Source organism: Hibiscus syriacus, unplaced genomic scaffold, assembly GCF_006381635.1.
Source record: "Hibiscus syriacus cultivar Baekdansim isolate YM2019G1 unplaced genomic scaffold, ASM638163v2 tig00110050_pilon, whole genome shotgun sequence".
In the NCBI taxonomy this organism is placed as follows: Eukaryota; Viridiplantae; Streptophyta; class Magnoliopsida; order Malvales; family Malvaceae; genus Hibiscus; species Hibiscus syriacus.
In genome coordinates this window covers 1,071,836-1,094,867 of record NW_024062576.1, presented here as the reverse complement: position 1 = coordinate 1,094,867, position 23,032 = coordinate 1,071,836, and the positions used below count along the sequence as shown (strand labels likewise).

Genomic DNA, 23,032 nt, shown 5'->3' with positions numbered 1-23,032 from the left:
TTGCATATTCAAGGTCTTTCTTTTAAAGATGTTTTTTTCTGAGCTTTTCAAGTCCATAAAATATAAAAAATACTTGAGATTCAAGAAAACTCTGTAATTCTGCTAAAGTCTTGAATGAAGATCAACCCTGTGAAGGAGCTCCAATAAAGATACAATAGAATTCAAGTTCAACATAGCTAGTTGAACGGACATTATTTCAGTAGTCGATTTAATCGTTAAATTAATTTTTGTTCCTAGGGGAGGATATGGAAATTTTCATAATCAAGGTTGATATGGGGTGATTTTTGGTGCAAATACCCATTGGTTATGGGCAAGAGGCATGGAGGCAAATTGGTGCAGGAAAATCAGCTACTGAACAGTTGTTGTCTCCATTAATATTTGGAAATGCTAATCTGCTCCTTGTCCGTTCCTTACATATTCCCCAAGATTTTGACCCCACAAGCATGTGCTATGAGAGCTTCCTCGAAGTTTCCTCTCCATCACACTCAAATCTCAGCATTCGTTTCATGCAAATAATGGAGCTATTCCATAATAATGTTACCAACTTGGACAAGGCTTGTCCGAGATTGAATTTATTTCTTTTATTTTCAAAAAGGGAATTATTTTGTGTACCGAAACTAGTGGTTGTGATTTCATGATAATAATTTTGGGTGTACAACAATGATAGGGAAGCGTGATGGCAAGTGCAGTTTTCTGGAAGTTTCATATCTGATATCTACACATCTCTTGAAAAGGGCAAAACAAATATCTCAACAGATTTGTCATTTTTATACAGAAAGTTCGATGAGAAATTTACGATAACGTAGAAGAGAATTTCGTTTTATTTTCGAGGATTTAAATTTTAACAGTTGCATTTATAAAGTGAAATTAACATAGGATTTCGAACGCGCGAGAGCCTGCTGCATTGTCTTCTAGGGAAAGCATTCTTAAGAGGAAAGTTGGAACTTGCCGCTAGGTTTTTTTCCTTCTCCATCCCTGACAAATTCGAAAACAAGAACAGAATCAGACCTTGGAATACAGGAAGCAGGCATGAGCAATTTACTCGAAGACTGGAACGGAGAAAAGAAAAGGTAACTGAAAACTTACAAAGGCAATATAATACACGCAGGTCAATGCTGCTAAAACAATGAATGCGATTTGAAATACGTTATACCTGAATGCAAATAGGCCCAAAAATGTTAATGCATGCCTCATCTGAATAAAACTTGGAATTCAAATGGTTTAAAAACTCACTTATACAAATATTTAATCCCACGAAGAGACTCCAATGTGTGGCCGAATATTTCCTGGGCAGCGGTTGCTTGAGCATAGTACGCATATGCGGTGGAACAGAATTGTATGACACTGTAATTGCAAATGCGGATAAGATTTCATCAAATACTGTACAATGCATGATTCCCTTGATACAATTTTCAACAACCAAGCACAAGCCTAAAAATTCAACGTGTTCTATTAAGAGATACCTCGAGATAACATAGAAATAAGAATGAATACATTAGCTAAGTCACCAACCTTATTGAGCACAAAAGAATAAGTCCCACATTGAACAGAAAAGAGTTCATTAAAGTAGCTCCCCACCTACAAAAATGACCAGTAAATATATGTCAGCCAGCTAATCCTTTTCTCAGCAATAATTAATCAAAAGGCGGTCAACATAAGATACATTACTTCATAGGGTGAATTGTAATGAAAACTAATTTGAGACCAAGCATCATTGCACCAGCAATCACAGCAAGCAGAAGGTAGAAGCAAAAGAATGCAAATGAACCGTACCCAGAAGGCCTGAAAAGAGGGAAAACATAGATCACCCATAATTCATATATTTTAGATACCTTTTCTACTTGAGGATACATCTCTTCCAAAAGTTCTACATCTTCTTCTAGCTGAAGCAACTCCTGCAGATTTAATCAAGAATGTAAATAGCCACAAGTACATAACAATAAGAAATATGTGGAAACATCAAGTGAAAACTACTTTTATCACTCTAATGAGTGTTAAAAATTGCATGCATTTATTGTCATTTACTCCTTGTTTTCAATTGAATATTACTGATTTATTTCAGTTTTGGCTTAATTTTCGCCCAAGGACTTCATTTGGATTTAATCGGCTAGAACAAACTGTAAAAAAGGTAGAATCTGTAATTTTTCTGGGAGTCGTGGATGCAGTCATGGCACGACCTGAGGCATAACATTTTCTGACAAGTAATATCTTCAAGATTTAATTTCAAATTATTTTTGAAGATAAATGCTTGGAAGATAAGTAGGAAGTTATCCATAAGATAAAGTAGAATTCAATCAAAGCCACAAAATTTAAATGTTTAACTTCATCTTTGTGATAAACCTTTGTTTTTTAGGATTTTAATTTGAATATTTTACATTTATCTTTATTTTTTATTTAGAATTTTAGTTGTTTATTTCATATGGATTCTCGAGAATAAATACCCCTTAGGTTCAAGCTTTGAACATAGATTGGATTTGTAATTTTCAATGGTTTGATTTGAAGTTCTATTTTCTTTTCTTGTATTATCTTTATTTTACTTTTCCACAATAAAATGCTAAGCATTATCTAATTCAAACTTACCTAAACTTTCACTTGGCCAAAGATTTTTACGACAGCTCAATTCTTCGGTTCTCTAGAAACTAGGAGTGGCAATCGACCATTCCTTTAAAGTCACGACACATTCACTTCAAAAAGATGTCATTGATTAGAATGTTGTTTTGATTTACTACTGGGAAGATGAATCGGTTGGTCGTAATTCAACTTCCTATGAACAAACTTAGCGACGGTTCGTTAAGAGAAATTAAGATCGAGTTCAATTCTCGGTGAGACGCTATAATCCGAGTCGGGCTTTTCCAGCACTTAAAGATTTGTCTTGGTGCTAATGGCGACATAAGTGGTTAGTCCAACAAGGACTGAATTTCGAAGATAGACTTGGAAATATCAGTTATCGGAGAGAAAGGTTAGCTGCAAGAGTTTGGTTTTGTTGACTGTAACCAGAGTGCATCTAGAAGAGAATTTATTTCGGTGATTGATCGAAATTGAGGCTAAGCAGAGCCTAAGGCTAAATCATCTCAATCTAATTTTTTACTTTTATTTACTCTTCATCATTATTTCGTTTACTATTTCTTTTTATTTTATTATTTTTGTTATTTTCTAAAATCCCTCCTTTATTTTCGTAGTTGATTCAATCCCGGAAACAACATCATCAAGCTTCCTTACTCCCTATGAATCGATCCTATTTCTCTATAATATCTTATTTATTAATTTATTTGAGAAATAATAATTTTTTTTATGAGTTCGACGCTCGTCGCACTCATACCCCTAAAACCCAATATTCACTTCAACTCTTACCAAGCAACCACTAAAAACACTACCACGAAGTAATACCGTGATATTTCAACCTTAAAGGGGAACTTAATAAACAGATAACAGTAATAGTAGAGGGGCCTACAACTCATGACTAAAGTTAGTTTGGAAAAAGTAGTTATTCTCATAGAGACTGAAAAAATAAATAGATTTAGGAGATAAATGTAAGTGTAGGATGTCAATAACATACCTTTCCCACAGCCTTAACATTTTTACGCCACTTTCTACCCTTAGAACCACTTTTTTTCTTCCTGGCGAAGGCCATCAGCTGCTTTCTTCACTTCTCTCATAGGCAAAGCTCTTTCATAGGCAAGGTTAGATTACACGCGCCATTGTATATCGCGTGCAGACACGCCTGCCGGTTGGCGATATCAGCCGGCAACATGAGTATGGAAATGGCAGCGATGAAAAGACCAAAAACGACAACGAATTTGGGGTAATACGCTTGGTTGGCGTTTTCTGAGTGCTGGTAATTGATAAGGAGGTAGACATTGTACAACAACACTAACACACATACGACTAACAAAAATCAGTTACAAGTACCGAACCAGGCTGTCTCCAATGAAACAAGAAGCATTGTTGTTGGTTTGATCAACCGAATGAGTAAACAAAAATCCCATTTCTTCCTCAATTATTTAATATTTACGCTCTAACTGACTAACTCGAACGTCCCAAATACAGGACAAACCAGCTCAATTCTGAGTTTAGTTTCCTTATGTTTAAGGATAAACTACAAGTTCCATCACTTAACTTTAACATCACTTCTGTTTTCGTTTCAAAAAATTGTTAAAAGTCAAATAATTTAGGCACCAAATTAGGTACCAAATGGTGCTTCGTCAAAGTAAAAAATTAGGCACCTAATTTTTGTTGAAATTGGTTAATGGGATAATTAATTTTAGTCACTGTAATTTAGGGTATTTATAAGATTAGTCCTTAAGTTTCAACTATAAATACCCTAGCTCATATAGCTTCAAAATCATTCCAAAGCATTCTAGTTTTCTTCCAATACTAGAGAGATTTTAGAGAGTTTCTTGAGAGTTGTTTTCTCATTTTTTATCTAGAGAGAATTATCATTGTTTTCTCATTGGTAGATCGAGAGAGGTTGTAATTCCTATTTTCTTATAATGAAATTCTTCTATCGTTGCCCGTGATTTTTATCCTAAATTTTTAGGGGTTTTCCACGTAAATTTTGTGTCTCTTTTATCTTCATTTTTATTTTCTCAAATTATCAGTTACGATTTTGCTCTATCCGATAGTCGTCTTCCGCAACAATTGGTATCAGAGCTAGATTAGAGTGTGTAATATCTGCTTATTGTCTTTGTGGTTGCCACTAAAAGGTGGATCCTCCAACATAAGAAAATAAGAAGTTATTAAGGTTCCAGAGAACTATTTACGATAGTGAAATAGTGGGAGCTATCCGTAAACGAAGCAATGGCAACGAAATTTGATATTGAAAAGTTCAATGGGAGAAATTTCTCATTGTGGAAATTGAAGATGAAAGCCATCCTGAGGAAAGACGGTTGTCTAGAAGCTATCAGCGAAAGGCCAGTAGATTTCACAGACGACAACAAATGGATCGAAATGGACGGAAATGCTATGGCAAACTTTCATCTAGCATTAGCAGATGAAGTATTGTCAAGTATCGAGGAGAAGAAGACAGCTAAGGAGATATGGGATCATCTCACCAAACTGTACGAGGCCACATCATTGCACAATAAAATTTTCCTTAAGAGAAAATTGTACACTCTCCGTATGCCAGAATCTACTTTAGTGACGGAGCACTTAAATACACTGAACACTTTGTTTTCTCAGCTTACATCCTTAAGCTGTAAAATAGGAGAACAAGAACGTGCTGAACTTCTACTTCAAAGTCTACCAGATTCATATGATCAACTCATTATCAACTTGACAAACAGTAATGTCACCAGTCTAGTCTTCGATGACGTTGCAGCTGCTGTTCTACAAGAAGAAAATCGGCGTAAGAACAAGGAAGACATACAAGTAAATCTGCAACAAGCAGAAGCGTTGACAACGATGACAACGATGAGAGGGAGATCAACAGAACGTGGCCAAAGCAGCAGTCACAAACATGGTAGATCGAAGTCGAGAAGCAAGAAGAATTTAAAGTGTTACAACTGTGGAAAGAAGGGTCACTTGAAGAATGATTGTTGGAGTCTAAATAAAAACTCCAATCCACAAGGCAATACCGCAAACACTTCAGATGATGGAGATGCTCTATGTTATAAAGCGTCAACCACCGTGGAAGAAAGAAAACGATTTGCAGATATATGGCTCATTGATTCGGGAGCAACATATCCCATGACCTCAAGAAGAGAATGGTTCCATCATTATGAACCTGTCTTAGGAGGATCTGTGTATAGTTGCAATGATCATGCCTTAGAGATCGTTGGCGTGGGAACCATCAAATTGAAGATGTATGATGGAACAATTAAAGTTGTTCGAGATGTGCGGCACGTAAAAGGTCTGAAGAAAAATTTATTATCATACGGACTGTTGGATAATAATGCTAGCAAGATTGAAACACGGAAAGGAATCATGAAGGTGTTCCGTGGAGCGCTTGTGGTGCTGAAAGGTGAAAAGATAGCTGCAAACTTGTACATGCTGAAGGGAGAGACATTGCTAGAAGGAGAAGCCTCTGTTGCCTCATGTAGTTCAGATTCTGCAATGCTATGGCATAAGAAACTTGGACACATGTCAGAACAAGGAATGAAAGTCCTTGTGGAGAAAAAACTACTTCCAGACTTAACAAAGGTATCACTTACTTTATGTGAGCATTGCATAACAAGTAAGCAGCACCGGTTGAAATTCAACACATCAAATTCTAGAGGCAAAAGTGTTCTAGAACTGGTTCACTCTGACGTATGGAAAGCACCAGTTACATCCCTAGGCGGAGCAAAAATATTTTGTCTCATTTATTGATGACTACTCCAGGAGATGTTGGGTGTACCCTATTAAGAAGAAGTCCGATGTGTTTTCAACTTTCAAAAACTTCAAAGCGCGGGTGGAACTTGATTCTGGAAATAAAATCAAGTGTTTCAGAACAGATAATGGATGAGAATACACAAGTGAAGAATTTGATGACTTTTGCAGGAAATAAGGCATCAAAAGACAGTTCACAGTGGCGAACACTTCTCAACAAAATGGAGTGTCAGAGCGGATGAACAAAAACCTTGTTAGAAAGAACAAGAGCAATGTCGAGGGATGCAGGCCTAGAAAAATCATTCTGGGCAGAAGCAGTCAATACCGCCTGTTATTTGGTGAATCGAGCTCCATCAACTGCAATAGAGCTGAAAACACCAATGAAGATGTGGACTGGAAAACCAGCTGATTATTCAAACCTCCATATATTTGGAAGTATAGTGTACGTGATGTACAACTCCCAAGAAATTTCAAAGTTGGATCCAAAATCCAGGAAATACAAATTCTTGGGGTATGCTGATGGAGTAAAGGGGTATCGCTTGTGGGATCCCACTTCCCACAAAGTGATCATTAGTAGAGATGTTATCTTTTTAGAAGATAAACTACAAAGAAAAGAAGACGATCATAGCGCTGAAAAGTCAGAGACTACTCAGATACATGTGAAAAAAGAGTTTGAAGAAGGAGATTCTTTTGAAGCAGAACCAGCACATGATGAACAAGAACCAGAGAGTTCTGAAGCTCCAACAACTCGTCAATCAGATCGTGTGAGAAGACGTCCCAATTGGCACTCAGATTATGTTATAGAAGGTAATATTGCATACTGCCTTTTAACAGAGGACGGTGAGCCATCAACATACCAGGAGGCAATAAACAACTCAGATGCTTCACTGTGGATGATGGCGATGCAAGAAAAAATCGAAGCCCTTCATAAAAAATAATGCATGGAACCTTGTGCCACTACCACAAGGAAGGAAGCCAATTGGTAACCAATGGGTCTTCAAAATCAAGCGAAATGGTGACGATCAAGTTGAGAGGTATCGTGCAAGACTGGTGGTCAAAGGATATGCTCAAAAAGAAGGTATTGATTTCAATGAAATATTTTCTCCTGTGGTTTGACTAACAACAGTTCGAGTAGTTTTGGCAATGTGTGCTACATTGAACTTACATCTAGAGCAACTAGATGTTAAAACAGCTTTTCTTCATGGAAATCTTGAAGAAGAGATTTTATATGCTCCAACCTGAAGCTTTTGAAGAAGACGAAAAGAAGAACTTGGTTTGCAGGTTGAACAAATCTCTGTACGGTCTAAAGCAGGCGTCGAGGTGTTGGTATAAGAGATTTGATTCCTTCATTATGTGCCTTGGATACAACAGACTTAATGCAGACCCTTGTGCTTATTTCAAGAGGTCTGGTGATAACGATTTTGTTATATTGCTGTTGTATGTGGATGACATGTTGGTTACAGGACCCAACAAAGACCATATTGAAGAATTGAAGGCACAACTGGCTAGGGAATTTGAAATGAAGGACTTGGGATTAGCAAACAAGATTCTAGGGATGCAAATTCACCGAGACAGAAGTAATAGGAAGATTTGGCTTTCACAAAAGAATTACTTTAAGAAAATCTTGTCACGATTTAGCATGCAAGATTGTAAGTCAATTTCTACCCCTCTTCCTATTAACTTCAAATTATCCTCTAGTATGACTCCTAGCAGTGAATAAGAGAGGATGGAGATGTCTCGAGTACCATATGCATCAGTAGTGGGAAGTTTAATGTTCGCTATGATATGTACAAGACCAGACATTGCACAAGCAGTGGGAGTGGTTAGTCGATACATGGCGAATCCAGGCAAAGAGCATTGGAATACAGTAAAGAGGATCCTGAGATACATCAAAGGGACCTCAAATGTTGCATTATGTTATGGAGGATCAAACTTACTAATCAATGGGTATGTAGATTCTGACTATGCAAGGGATTTAGATAAAAGCAAATCTACTACATGATATGTGTTCAAAGTTGCTGGTGGAGCTGTAAGCTGGGTTTCAAAATTACAGTCAATTGTGGATACATCCACAAAAAAGGCAGAATATGTAGCAGCTACACAAGCCAGTAAAGAAGCAATTTGGTTGAAGATGCTATTGGAGGAGCTTGGGCACAATCAAGAGTATGTCTCTCTGTTTTGTGACAGTCAAAGCTCCTTGCATATAGCAAGGAATCCAACATTTCATTCAAGGACAAAACACATACGAGTTCAGTACCATTTCATTCGTGAAAAGGTGGAAGAAGGGACAGTAGATATGCAGAAGATCCATACCAAAGACAACATAGCAGATTTCATGACGAAGGCGATCAACGCTGATAAATTTACCTGGTGTCGATCCTCCTGTGGCCTGTCAGAAACGTAAGCAACATAAAGGTACAAGGTAGAAAGAATGGTGTGAAGATATGATTATTCTAATCAAATCTTCAAGTGGGAGATTGTTAAAAGTCAAATAATTTAGGCACAAAATTAGGTACCAAATGGTGCTTTGTCAAAGTCAAAAATTAGGCACATAATTTTTGTTGAAATTGGGTAATGTGATAATTAATTTTAGTCATTGTAATTTAGGGTATTTATAAGATTAGTCCTTAAGTTTCAACTATAAATACCCTAGCTCATATAGCTTCAAAATCATCCCAAAGCATTCTAGTTTTCTTCCAATACTAGAGAGATTTTAGAGAGTTTCTTGAGAGTTGTTATCTCCTTTTTTATCTAGAGAGAATTATCATTGTTTTCTCCTTGGTAGATCGAGAGAGGTTGTAATTCCTATTTTCTCATAGTGAAATTCTTCTACCGTTGCCCATGGTTTTTATCCTAAATTTTTAGGGATTTTCCACGTAAATTTTGTGTCTCTTTTATCTTCATTTTTATTTTCTCAAATTATCAGTTACGATTTTGCTCTATCCGATAGCCGTCTTCCGCAACAAAAATAATTTGACCACTCAATTTTGAAGATTAAATTTGATCTTTACCAAGTGAGTTATACCATGCAATTTTTTGAGTCGGGTCACATGAAATTCGAGTCATAAATATTCTAACAATCTCTATATTGACACTAATTTCAAAAGGAATCGAGGTAAAAAAAACTAATGAAAAATCCGAACAAAACAAAAAATTAATTATTCATCTTAGAGAATAAATTCTCCACCTTAAACACATTCTTTTATCTTCCCACAAAATCCCTTAAGGATATTAATCACTAATGAGTGTCAACTAAGTCCAAGTCATACTCAAGCTTAAATAAGCAATACCATCATTAATATTATTGATTCATGTAATAAATTAAATTATATTTTACTTCTCAAATTTATTATGTCCATAAGATTGAACTCTTTTAAGTTGTTCAAAATTGTTATGCTTAATGGTTGTCTTACAATCAATACGATATTCTTTTTTCTTGATTGAGTCAAGACATTTTCACTATTATTGTTGTCTCCTTACATGAAGAAGGAAATAATGGTTGCATCCATTAAAATTGTTGAATTGTGCAGAACATAGAATTTGATATTATTTCTCTGTTTTTTAATCACAACTAGAAAGTTTTTGTAAATTTTCATAATCCACTTTAATAAAGTATTTGTATTTTTGAATCTAGAGTATCCAATGATACTAAATTTCTTCTCAATTTTGAAATATACTTTATATCATCAAGTGATTGAACATCTTAATCTTAATCGTATCAATAGATATAATCTTACAAGGGTTATTAGATTTTAACTTAATTTCGATATCAAAAACAACTTTATACATCGTAAACTAGTCTTAGTTGAGATTCTTTTCTTAAATCGTCTTACGAACAAATGAATCTTACATATAAAAATCTAATTCAATCAAAAAATTATTTCATCTTATCATACAAATATATGAAATTATATATTTTATTGTCATTGAAAATATCATAATTGGACGAGATATAATCCATAGAGATAGAACAAAGGTAAGGAACAAAACGTGATTAATTTTAAATCCTTTTATCATTTTTGGTATCTAAATCCAAAACAATTAAGTGATCTTCTAAATACTTCCATCAAATAATAAAAATAAAGTCTAGTTAAGATTTTATTTATATATACTCGCGTTTTATAAAATTTATCTCTGCAACATAGATTTTAATAATTGTAAAAATTATAGAAATAATTTTATTTTTTAAGCAAGTTTTTCTCTTACAATTTTAAAAATTAAAATATACTCTATGTATATAAAAATAAATTTAGTCATTAATAATCTTATTCCATAGTAATTATTATATAAACAAATTAAATCAACAAACTATTAGAATTATAATAGATTTAATTTAATTACTAACTAAAATTTAAACTAATACCTAAAAAAATTAGAGAAAATAACCTCAGTGACAAAAAATGTCTTATAATATACGATTTTAACCAACATTTTTTGGATTTGCCAAAATGACCAACTAAATCGCAATGCGATCGATAATTCGCAACGCGATCTCCGGTATCGCAAATCAGTTTCCAGATTCGCAACGCGATTCTGACTATCGCATTGCGATTTTCCAAATTCGCGTTGCGATTTTTCTAATTCGCAATGCGAATACGTAAATCGCAACGCAAATTTGGAAAATCGAAATGCGATTACGTAAATCACAATGCGAATACGTAAATCGCAACGCGAATCTAACTATCGCAATGCGATTTACATAGCGCCATTCGTATCCAACGCGTATTTTTTTTTAAATTCCAAACACGAATATATTAATATATCAGAACACTGAACCGTCCACAGTATATCCTGTAATCGCAACTTATAACCTAAAACCCTAAATCACAACTCAGTCTCATCTCTATCTCTCACTCTCTAAGGCGACATCCGTCCCCATCTCCGACGAAATCAGTCCCCATCTCCGACGATATCAGTCTCCATCTCCGGCGAAATCATTCACGGTCAGAAATGGAAAATCAACCAAATCAACCACCGAGGGTTAGTTTTTTTAATTATTTTTATTTTGAAATTTTTGCATTATTATTAGGTTTTTCATATTGAAATTGATGATAAGTTTACTGGTGTTTTCAATAATATATTAACCATTTCACTTAGATTGCTTATTATATTCATTCGATTGCTGCCAATACTGCTAAACTGTTTAGTCTTTAACCCTGTGAAGTTAGTATTTGTCTTTGTTTTGTCTTTTGGTTGAAGTAATGCAATCCATTCAAGTTTCTTTCAATTTTAGTATTTGAAACCGAGAATGACTATAGCAATGCGATTCTGTCGTTGCGATTTTCATTTCGCGTTGCGATAGTCAAATTCGCGTTGCGATAGTCATTTTCGTGTTGCGATTTTCATTTTCGTGTTGCGATTTTAAGTTTCAGAAACTATTCTTCTTCTGCAAATTGAAACTTGAATGAATTGCATTACTTCAACCAAAAAACAAAGACAAATACTAAATTCACAGTGTTGTAAATTTAAGTTTGAAGAATAAACTACTACTCTTTATGTTTATTGTTCTTGTTATATCTTCACAGTATAGTTTTTGGTATATCTAACTTGGTATGTTTATTGTTTTTGCAGAACTTTTATTCGGCTCAATTGACCTTAAGAAATAAAGTAAGCCTAGCCAAAACAATTGCGTCAAAGCTTTCACCTGCACAAAGAAAAATATTTGAGGATACTTGCTTCGGGCCATGGCTGAAAGTACAACATCCGGGTGGAGATGCTATGTTGACCCATCTATTTCTTCAAACCATGACTAGCGATCTACCAGAGACTATACAATGTCGTGATGAAGAGATATGGTTTGATTTTCCACCGACGTATACGTGTTTTGGGCGGGAGGAGTTTTGCTTAATCACCGGTCTACGCTTCGGACACGATGATTTAGATCGGTACACTAGACATATTACCCGCCTATCATGGTTTTCCCGGGTTTTTCCTGAGCTGTCGAATTTACACGTGGAAGACTTGACGAGATTATTGAATAAGAAAGATGGTTTTACTCGGATAGATGACGTCGATGTTGTCCGAGTATGCCTTCTAATACTTTTGCAAGCCGACTTTTTAGGCAGAGAGGCCCGACAACCTATTCCTAATGATCTAATTAAATTGGTAGAAGACCTAAATGCATGGAACCTGTTTCCGTGGGGTTCGTATCTATGGAGAGCTACATGGAATAAGTTGTCGTCTGCCTTTGATGATCGGAAAAGTTTGCATGGCGATGGTTCCAAATACACTTCGTCAGGCTATATTTGGGCCTTTAAGGTAGTAATTTTTATATAATGTTTTCAAAATTATAATTAATTCTTTAACAATTACTAATGTTTGTTATTATATTGTTTGTAGATTTGGATATTTTAGGCCTTTCCCGCCATGCAGACATATGCATTAAAAACTTCTAATGATATTCCTAGGGCTATTTCCTGGAAGAGGAAACGGTCCTTGCAGCAATGGGAAGATTTACTACCGTATACTATAATAAATAATGTAAGTTAACACAAATACTACCATATGTTTATAAACAAGTTATTACTAGTACACGTTTAACTTTGTTTGAGCTTTTATATTGTTAGGAGGCCAACACTCCATTATAGAGGCTGACAACCACGGAAGCTGAGCTTGCCACTGATTGGTGGCAAGCTAGTAAGCTTTTTTTGATGGCACAGATGATGAGCAGCCACCACTTCGAGAGCCATCACCTCACCCAGAGCCATCACCTGATCGACCCAAATATACACCTCCACAACGAGAGTCATCACCTATTCTGTCACATCATCGAGCCTCTTCTCCACCATCACCTCATTATAGGTGACCGGCAAAGATGTCACGACGTTTATCTCCCTGTTCTCCACCTCCACCTCCACGGGATGAGTTATGGGAGTTACGTAATGGGGTCAATGCCTTGCGTGAGGAGGTCGGTACTTTACGCGATGACAATGGTGCATGGCGTGTTGAGGTGTTTACTTTACGTGGTGAGGTAACAGCTCTATGTGAGATTGTAGCATCGTTGCAGAACGAGGTTCATACTCTACGTAATGATGTAAGTTTAATATTTTTCATATTTAACTTGATGATAAATTTACTCGTAATTTCACTTAGACTGCTTAGTAAATTCATTTGGTTGCTGCCAATACTGTTTAACTGTTTATTCTTTAACCCTGTGAAGTTAGTATTTGTTTTTGGTTGTCTTTTGGTTGAAGTAATGTAATCCATTCAAGTTTCAATTTGCAGAAGAAGAATAGTTTACTATCGCAATGCGAAAATGACTATCGCAACGAGAGAATCGCAATGCGAAATGAAAATCGCAACAACAAAATCGCAACGCGAAAATGACTATCGCAATGCGAAAATGACTATCGCAATGCGAATTTGACTATCGCAACGAAAGAATCGCAATGCAAAATGAAAATCGCATTGCGATTCTCTCATTGCGATAGTCAAATTCGTATTGCGATAGTCAAATTCGCGTTGCGATAGTCATTTTTGCGTTGCGATTTTAAGTTTCAGATTCTATTCTTCTTCTGCAAATTGAAACTTGAATGAATTGCATTACTTCAACCAAAAGACAAATACTAACTTCACAGTGTTGAAAATTTAAGTTTCAAGAATAAACTACTACTCTTTATGTTGTCATTGAACCTGCACTAAACCTATATGTTGTCCTTTTAAATGTTTATATAAGTTCTTACTTATGGAATGTTATCTGATGCATTTTGTGAACAATGATATAATAATGACTTGGGTGAATACCGTGCAAGTTTGAAATATATTTGTCTTTGTTTTCACTGTTTAATATCATGTCTGTTTATTTACTGATTTATGTATTAATTTATTTTTAGCGGCCCGCTAAGGTGGATGCTCTACGTCGGGTTTTTCTTGCAAGACAGAGTTCACGCATCAGACGGCGTGCACGTGCCATTACATCTCCGTTCACCCCAATAGTGCAAAGAATTCGTAAGAAAAAGCCCGACTCACCTGTCATCGTTTAAGAAGCCTCCCCTATCATTCAAGAGGCCCCTATCATCCCTCAAGAGTCCCATCCCACCGTTCAAGAGGCCACTGTCATCGTTGAAGAGGTCCCTCCCAACATTCTAGAGCCCGATTCACACGGTGTAATATATCGAATTATTGAGAAGCCCCCTCACGTGCCGGACATGATGGATGACTGTTGGCTTTCATATAAGTTACCGGCCAGTACCATTCCGGCACATGAAGTGGAGAGGAAACAACTACCGGAAACAAATCTGGATAATACCCTTTGGGCTAAGACCGCAGTTGATTTTTATCTACATGAGCGGAGCCAAAGGTGTTACACTGATATATACAAACTCAACGATGATATGCATTTGTTGATTGAACGGTCTTGGTGGGGTGTATTATTAGGGGTTGAAGACAACGGCTATTTCGATGGGGGTAAGTCTTATATTTCTTCTTATATTTCAGTTTGATTATTTTTTTTTTAAATTTATGTAATTCACTAATATATGTCTTTTTTTGTAAAACAACATATTGATGCATGGGTGACACATCTTCTAATTGTAAGGAAATTGAAGAAAATATAAAGAAAACGTGATATACAATTATGCCGACGTCTTTTCACGTAGTTCACTTGAAGAATCAACGACAGGAATCATATGTGTTGGCTAATGGACAAGCTAAACTTTATCCTGCATGGTGGGAGGTCGATAAGGTTAATATATTTGTTTAAATATTTTAAAGGTGTTCATAAATAAGTGCGTAATTTGAATTATTACATTTCGATGCAGATGTTTATCCCTGTTTGGGAACGTACTCATTGGCTTATCGTCGAGCTTCAGCTCCCATCCCTAAAGAAAATAGTATATGACAGCATGATAAATTACATATTATTGTCTGATTTGAGAGATATTATTAAGGGATTGAGCTCTTATTTGGCTAAATTCTTGGATGCAATTAATTATTTGACTAATTCTGGAAACAAGAAGCCAAAGAAGTTCAATGTTACAGTTATCAGAGACGAGACCGCACCACAACAAACGAAGGAAGCTAGAGGGGATTGTGGTCCTCTCGTATGCATATGCTTGGAGCGTTTGACGACAGGAAGTACACATTTTCTACCTCCCACCGATAGAGATAGAGGTGCAGTAGGCTTGTGGTTTCGGTATTTTATGGCTAGAGCGATATATGTGAGACACTGCCTACCTGCATCCGCGTTATGAAAGTGTCCATAAACAATTTGTAAGTCAAATGCAAGTGTTGTTAAACATATATACACTTTTTGGTTTGAAAATGTTTGGTTAAGTAGCTAGAATTCAATAATTTGCTGTTTGTAGGTTTTAGATGTGTAGAAAGTGTTGTTGATTCAATGTTTGGTTTCTGCAGGTTAATCCTGAAGTGAGCTGCGTGAAATGGATATATGGGTGCAAAAGTTGATTCAATAATTGATGAGGAAATAATTCTTATTATTATTATTTTGATTATTTAATTGATTTGTAAAAGATGATTTGTAAATGTTGATTTGTTTAATTGATGTGTACATAATTATTATTTGTGCTTGTTTAATTGATTGAAATGTAATAGTTGATTTGTTGATTTCAATCTGCATTATGTTGAATACAAAACAGTCTATCGTAACACGGAAATGACTATCGCAACGAGAGAATCGCAATACGAAATGAAAATCGCAATGAGTGAATCGCAATGCGAAAATGAAAATCGCAACGGAAACTAATTTCGCGTTGCGATTTTCATTTTCGCATTGCGATTCACTCCTTGCGATTTTCATTTCGCATTGCGATTCTCTCGTTGCGATAGTCATTTCCGCGTTGCGATAGTCATTTCCGTGTTGCGATAGTCATATTCGTGTTGCGATAGTCAAATGAATGTCTAATAAGTGATGACAACTGAACATATCATAGCAATGTTCAAACTCAAGTTACTAATACATGCCTAACTGAAAATGTTAAAAGTTCACACATAATATACACATAATACAACGTTTGCAATTAAAAATCACCTAAGTTAACAGTCCCAAAAGGTGAAGCCGGTTGTGATTGGGATTTTGATGAGGATCCATATTTTGGTAGAGGAAAAGATGATTGTGATGGCACTAGTGATCCACATGTCAACCTTGTATGACCACTTTCCTTGCACCGACTACATGTCGATCTCTTCTTCTCTTCACCCTTAGACGGTATACGATCGTGACTTTTTGGTCGGCCAGGTAGCCTTCTGTCCATGGTTGGTGGCAAAATTGTTTGTAAGTCATCTGGTATGTCCCACTCAGAAGGATGTGGAATAGGGTAGACAATCTTGACATAAGTCTGTCGATATACTTCTGTAGTGTAGCAATCCATAGCGTATGCGCTTGAATCATCTTGGTTTAGATGAAGAGCAACTTTTATAACATGGCCACACGGATAACCAGAGTTTTTATTCATTTCATACAACTACACATCTTTGCATTTAGATCGACAAGCCCATTTAAGTTATTATCCAGTACTTCAAACAAAGTGTTTGAACATGGTTCAACTCTCCATGACATTGACTTCACAACACGTTTCGTTATCTTTTTTTCAGTCCATGGTGTAACACGATGTTCCAATGTTCCTGTAAATTTAAATAAATAATACTTAGTAAAATATATGATAAGTTACGAATTTAAAGAAATAATACATGCATAGTTTCTTTTCTTGTAGTACCACTGTTGAATAGAGGCTCGAAAAAACTCCATTAACATAGTAATGGGTAATTTCAGGGAATGACGACTTAGAGCGTTGATTGATTCTGCACTATTAGACGTCATGAAACCATATCTTGCTCCAAGTTGATGTACTCTTGACCATCTTTCAAACCCGAAATCTTCTAGTGTTTGAGCACACTGAGGCAAAACACATCTTAAACAGTTTATATGCTTATTAAAATCCACTTCCCGATAAGCTTTTACAGCCTTCCAGTATGTCCATTTGTGATTTTTTATACCAGCAGACCTTGATTTTAGATTTCTATACAAATGAACACCACAAAGTCCATGAAAAGCATATGGGAAACACCTTCTAACAGCGTTGTCAATTGAGTTTGCCCTATCAGATATGATTCTCAGATTGCTTATAGGACCTATGCAATCCCTAAGATGCCCCATAAACCATGTCCATGAATCAGAGGTTTCAGATTTACCAACCCCATAAGCTATTGGCAGTATCCCATTGTTAGCATCCATGACTACTATTAATAAGTTTACTCCAAGGTATCGACCTTTTAAATATGCTCCGTCAACTATAATAACTGGGCGCATGCAATTAATAAACGAACGAATCTACAAAATCATATACACAAGAAATATAATCATTTAAATGTGAAATGCATGTAACTAACAAAAATGAGTCAACAAAATTATATTGATCTATCTGTTTTGATATGAGTTACCGACCCATGATTTTTCAACTTTAAATTGTGACAATAAGCCTACAGTTGGGCAAACGATGCTTCTGGCGACCCCCTCAACAATTCCAAGGCATAACATTTGGCTCTCCAAGCTTGAGAATATGAGATACTAATCTTAAACCGAGCATTCATGTCAGTCATAATTTCATGTCCCCGATATACTCTGCCATTCAAAAACATTAACTCAGCCAGAAAACCACCCAACACCTTTTGTTTGCCTGTCTATGGTGAGAAAAAACTTGGGTTCTTGAACATGTATGCTTATCAATAAAAGTCCTAACTTGAAACATTTCGCAATCTTTTATCCTCTTTGCAATCATACGCCACGTACAGTTTTTGTCAATCATGCACCTTGTTTTGAAACGATCTTTGCTTGATTTGTTAACTTTTAGTTGATAGCCATCTTCCACACATTTCGTATACAAAGCTATCTTCAAGTCTTCCTTTGTATCAAAACAATCATCTTTCTTGATACGAATAATTTTTGTGTAACAATCAACTGCTATCTTTACCAACTCTTCTTCCGGTATCTGAAGTAATTCTGGCATGTTCCAGTTATACTCCCGTGGCATTTTCTTCGGGGACTTTTCTTTGGGAATTTCTTCTTCTTCTTTTTCTTCTTCAGTGTTATATGAATTACATAATGGATGTTCAACATGTTCATTTACAGTCGTAACTTCCTCCTCATTATCATCAATAACATCTTCCTCGGCAACGACTGTTTCATCATCAAAATTCGGGTATTGACCAATATCAAAATCATTACACGCAGGGTCTGTTTCTTCTTCTGAAAAATCATCAAAATCCGAGTATTGACCAAGATCAAAGTCCGGGTATTGACCAAGATCAAATTTTGAATACTGACTAGTAATCACAATTTTTTTTGTTGGCTCATCATCGTCTAACTGGTCAATACGAAAACCGAAATTTGGTGCTGAAAGTTGATTGGGATTTGGATTAGGGAAAGGTTGTGGGTTTTGAGATTGTGTTTGGTATTGGAAATGTGGTGAAACAATATTTGCTTGGTGATGAAATTGTGGTGGAACCATTAAATTTTGAGCACCATAAACTGGGGTTGAAAAACTTAGTTGATTACTACCCGCTACTGACCCAACTTCACTACTTCTAGGTTCAACAACATACAATGTAACATCATCACTTGAAACACTAATGTAAGAAATGGATCGTTCAACATCTTCATTATTGGTTAACAAATAAAGTTTACCATTTCTCTGATAAGATAGCCTAAATCCACTTAGGGGCTCTAAATTCAATTTATTTGCAACACGTAACATTAGAGTTTCATAAGTTAACTTTTTTAATGACAGTTTTAGTTGAAGATTCATGGGTAAAGGCATATATTGTAAAACATCATGAACATTCTTCCATGACCCTCCAAAACACAAATCTATCCAAACATGATCAACATTAGATGATTTCATTATTATAAATTAATTTACTAAACAAACGAGCTGCAAAACTAAAACCTGTTGCCGGATGGGGAAGGATGTCGTTGGATATAGGAACGGATGTCGCCGGAGAGAGTGATAGATGGAGATGGAATGAGTTGCGATTTAGGGATTTAGGTTATGAGTTGTTGCTGCTGCGTAGTTATATACCCAAAACATTTGTGTTGCGAAACTAAAACCTGTTGCGAATTCAAAAATCGAGTTGCGAATTTGAAATTCAGTATTGCGATAGTCAGAATCTCGTTGCGATAGTCAGATTCGCGTTGCGATTTACGTATTCGCATTGCGATTTACGTATTCGCATTGCAATTTACGTATTCGCATTGCGATTTTCCAAATTCGCGTTGCGATTTACGTATTCGCATTGCAAATTAGGAAAATCGCAATGCGAATTTGGAAAATCGCAATGCGATAGTCAGAATCGCGTTGCGAATCTGGAAACTGATTTGCGATACCGGAGATCGCGTTGCGAATTATCGATCGCATTGCGATTTAGTTGGTCATTTTGGCAAATCCAAAAAAAAAATAGTTAAAATCGTATATTATAAGGCATTTTTGGTCATTGAGATTATTTTCTCAAAAAAAATTATATCAGGCATGAAACCCCTCCTCTAGAACCACTCATCTAGCCATATCTCCGGTTGTAATGGGAGTATTATAGGTATTATAATAATTATTCTTAAATATATAAGGTAAACTTCTATTTTTTTTTCCAAGTCGGGTCGAGTCGGGTATTTTTCACCCTAAACCGAATCCGACCCGAACTGATTTTTTTAAACCCAACCCAATGGGGTCGGGTCGGAACCATGTCCATCATAGATAGAGGGTATATATTTTCGGGTCGGGTGAATGATGTAAATTTTTTGAGTCGGGTCGGGTTGGCTTAAACCCAACCCATGCCCGTCCCTAAATGGAATTGTAGTGGCGAACCAAAATTATAAGAATATTCAGAAAAAAATGTTAGAAAAGCTCAACTCATAATAGACACTGGGACGGAAGCATTGCTAAATAGTAAATATCAGCCTGTTTATATGAACTAAAAGTTGGAAATGTCTACCTCAATTCCGTTCTATCCAAATGAAAACAACAGAAATTAATACGAAACACCCCCAATGGCAATCCAGTTACTCTTTGCCCACAGCTTGCAAGAGGAGCAGCAATTTCAGAAAGTAATACGAAACACCCCCAATCGTAGCGTACTGCAACTTCTCAGGCCCTTCCACTTCCGGAAAATCACTATCCGCAGAACGATTGAATCCGCCGGCCAACCACCCCAAATTCTTATATCCTCCGTCGTATAGCTTCGAAGTCGCCATCATAGACCTAAGCACAACAATAGCATCACCCAAAAAACCAATAACAAAGAAGCTGACATGAAGCTTTTACCTTAGGCCTTCACCGCAAGCCACGAGCATCTTAGCATCCCTGTCGTTGGAGACAGCGGCATCAACCTCTTGGACGAAATCAGGATTAATCATGGTAAGGTTTTGGCCAGTCCACAAGCCAATGTACCCAAAATGAACCCATTTCTTCAAAAGAGTAACGGGGCTATTGTCCGTGTCCTTGACGAAGAGTGGCACGTGAAGTGACCCTTTAACATATGCTTTTTCTCGCTCCCACTGCGGTCTAATGTCCAGCAACTTGAAGCCGTCGGAGTTCAGGGCTGTTGCTGCGTCCTTTGGCGGTATGGGTTTCACTTCACCCGACTGGATTAGCTGTTGGATGCTGCTTGAAGCCGCGGTGTTGAGCCTAATGGTTCTGGTTTTATAGGACGTGAACAAAGGTGGCTTCGGTTGCTTCTCTTGCTTCAGCAAAGATGACCGGAAGTGGTTCAGTTGAACTGCCATTTTTGTTTCCTATCCTAAAAAATATCAGTCGTCTCTGCTCGTTCACTTGTTTTTCTTTGTTTTCGCCTGTTGGAGCCCACGACGTTATCTTCCAAATTTGAGTTAAATTACATCAAAAGTACTCAAGTTATGGCTCAAATTCTAGACTAGTCTCAAATTTCAAAATATTCTAATTAATTATTATTTTAATAACATCATATGATTATAAGATAATATATATTAATAATTTTTTTAGTTATTGTTAATACACACGCCTTGCATAAACAACTACTTCAATCTAGAATCTTTAGAAAAAATAATATTGTCTTATGCTATTATCGTCGCTTAATTGGTTCTCTAACTATTAACACCGTTTTACTTGCTTCATTCTTTCGTCTATATATTAGTTCAAGCAATAAATGTCAGTTCGGATACTTGGATATGATATGATATTAAATATTTTGTTTTTATTGTATGGACAATTTGAATATAATGTATTTTTTGTTTGACCAATCCTAAGAGATAATTTGAAATTACTTTCGAAAAGTGATTCTTAAAAGTGAAGTAGAAAATAATTTTTTAAATTTGTTTTATTAAAAGTAAAGTTTAAAATTTAATTATTTGAGATTATTGTTAAAAATGATTTGAAGAGATAAAATATTCGTTTTAGATATTATGTTGTCTTTCGAAAAGTGATTCTTAAAAGTGACGTAGAAAATAATTTTTAATTTTGTTTTATTAAAAGTAGAGTTCAAAATTTAATTGATTGAGATTATTGTTAAAAAGTGATTTGAAGAGATAAAATATTCATTTTGAATATTATGTTGTAAATTAAAAATATAACATTTAAATTACATTTGCACTAATTAATACTATGATATATAAATATCAACATAAAATATAATAAAAATATAAAAATTTTAAGATAATTCAGTAATAACATTTTTATATATGACATATTTTATTAAAAAATATATTATCAGTGTAACATCCTCAATATTGGGTTTGTGACTAAATTGTAAACCTTCAGAATTTAGTGGCTAAAGTAGATAAATTGAATAGTTTAGGGAATTATATGGAAAATTTTGTGTAGGACTAAATATCAAAGAAGGATAAATGGAAGGAAAAATGGTCATTTGATCATTTAATGAATTAAAAATGTGAAATTGGGGAGATATATTTACACGTGGGAAATGAAGGATGAAAGAAAGACTTTCTAGAGAACTCTCTTCTTCTTCTTCTTCTTTAGCCGTGAACCTTAAAGGCAAAGGTGAGTTTTCTTGTTAATTAATTATTTGCTGAATTTAAGGTTGATTTATGATCCTTAGGTGACACTTAAGCTTAAAGAAAGCTTAACTTATCTTAAAATTATAAGATGAAGGTGTTAGGAGAGATTAAAGATAAGGGTTTTTTAAATTAAATCTTAGAAAAGAGTTGATAAGTGGAAGTTAAAGCTAAATTTGACTTGTCAATAGTTGAATTAAGAGATATAAAGTGATAGAATTGGAATTAGAACATGTTGAAAATTTGTGTAATTCTTTATTTACATATGGAGGATAGGATTTTGAGGTTAAGGATGTGTAGAATGAGTAGAAATTGGTTTAAGTGTGTGAACATGAATTAAGTGTATGAAAGAGATTAAAACATGAAGAATTTAAGTTGATAAGAGTGAATTTTCAGGTTCTAAAAGTGAAATCTGGGCTTTGGGTATCGGTATTGCTTAATCAGGTACTGATACTTCAAGTCTGGAATTAACAAAGGGGTTCATGGGGTATCGATACCTGGAAAGTAGTATCGATACCAAGGGTACTGATACCATAAGAACAGTATCAGTATCATGTTTAAAACAAAAACATCGAATATAAAATTGGTATCGATACCCAGCGTAGTATCGATACCACATCTAGAGAAGTATCGATACCCTATAGGGGATACTGATACCAGAAAACATCGAACCTAAATTCGGTAGCGATACCGTATGAGGGGTATCAGTACCATAGTATAGAAGTATCGATA

The 23,032-nt window shown here is 35.5% G+C and overlaps 2 protein-coding genes across 2 annotated transcripts; both read right to left on the bottom strand.

Annotated features, from left to right (window-relative positions):
- Positions 1 to 889: 889 nt before the first annotated feature.
- Positions 890 to 1,763, bottom strand: LOC120214016 (LIMR family protein At3g08930-like). Its single transcript, XM_039212026.1, has 5 exons — positions 1,669 to 1,763; positions 1,513 to 1,578; positions 1,234 to 1,344; positions 1,087 to 1,153; positions 890 to 975 (listed from the first exon to the last, which is right to left on the bottom strand). Exons 1-5 carry the CDS (start codon positions 1,713 to 1,715, stop codon positions 952 to 954), a joined length of 315 nt encoding a protein of 104 aa, XP_039067957.1. The 5' UTR covers positions 1,716 to 1,763; the 3' UTR covers positions 890 to 951.
- Positions 1,764 to 20,236: 18,473 nt separating this feature from the next.
- On the bottom strand, positions 20,237 to 21,072 carry LOC120214071 (rhodanese-like domain-containing protein 10). The gene is made up of 2 exons (XM_039212068.1): positions 20,577 to 21,072; positions 20,237 to 20,513 (listed from the first exon to the last, which is right to left on the bottom strand). Exons 1-2 carry the CDS (start codon positions 21,035 to 21,037, stop codon positions 20,315 to 20,317), a joined length of 660 nt encoding a protein of 219 aa, XP_039067999.1. The 5' UTR covers positions 21,038 to 21,072; the 3' UTR covers positions 20,237 to 20,314.
- Between the last annotated feature and the right edge of the window lie 1,960 nt (positions 21,073 to 23,032).

What these genes read in the sequence shown, in the direction of transcription:
- LOC120214016 (XM_039212026.1), bottom strand. Translation starts at nt 1,715, where the DNA reads ATGATGCTTGGTCTCAAATTAGTTTTCATTACAATTCACCCTATGAA. An exon ending in ATTACAATTCACCCTATGAA is followed by an intron (nt 1,579 to 1,668) that starts GTAATGTATCTT and finishes TCATTTTTGTAG; the next exon opens with GTGGGGAGCTACTTTAATGA. An exon ending in GCGTGTATTATATTGCCTTT is followed by an intron (nt 976 to 1,086) that starts GTAAGTTTTCAG and finishes CGAATTTGTCAG; the next exon opens with GGATGGAGAAGGAAAAAAAC.
- LOC120214071 (XM_039212068.1), bottom strand. Translation starts at nt 21,037, where the DNA reads ATGGCAGTTCAACTGAACCACTTCCGGTCATCTTTGCTGAAGCAAGAG. An exon ending in GCTTGCGGTGAAGGCCTAAG is followed by an intron (nt 20,514 to 20,576) that starts GTAAAAGCTTCA and finishes TGTTGTGCTTAG; the next exon opens with GTCTATGATGGCGACTTCGA.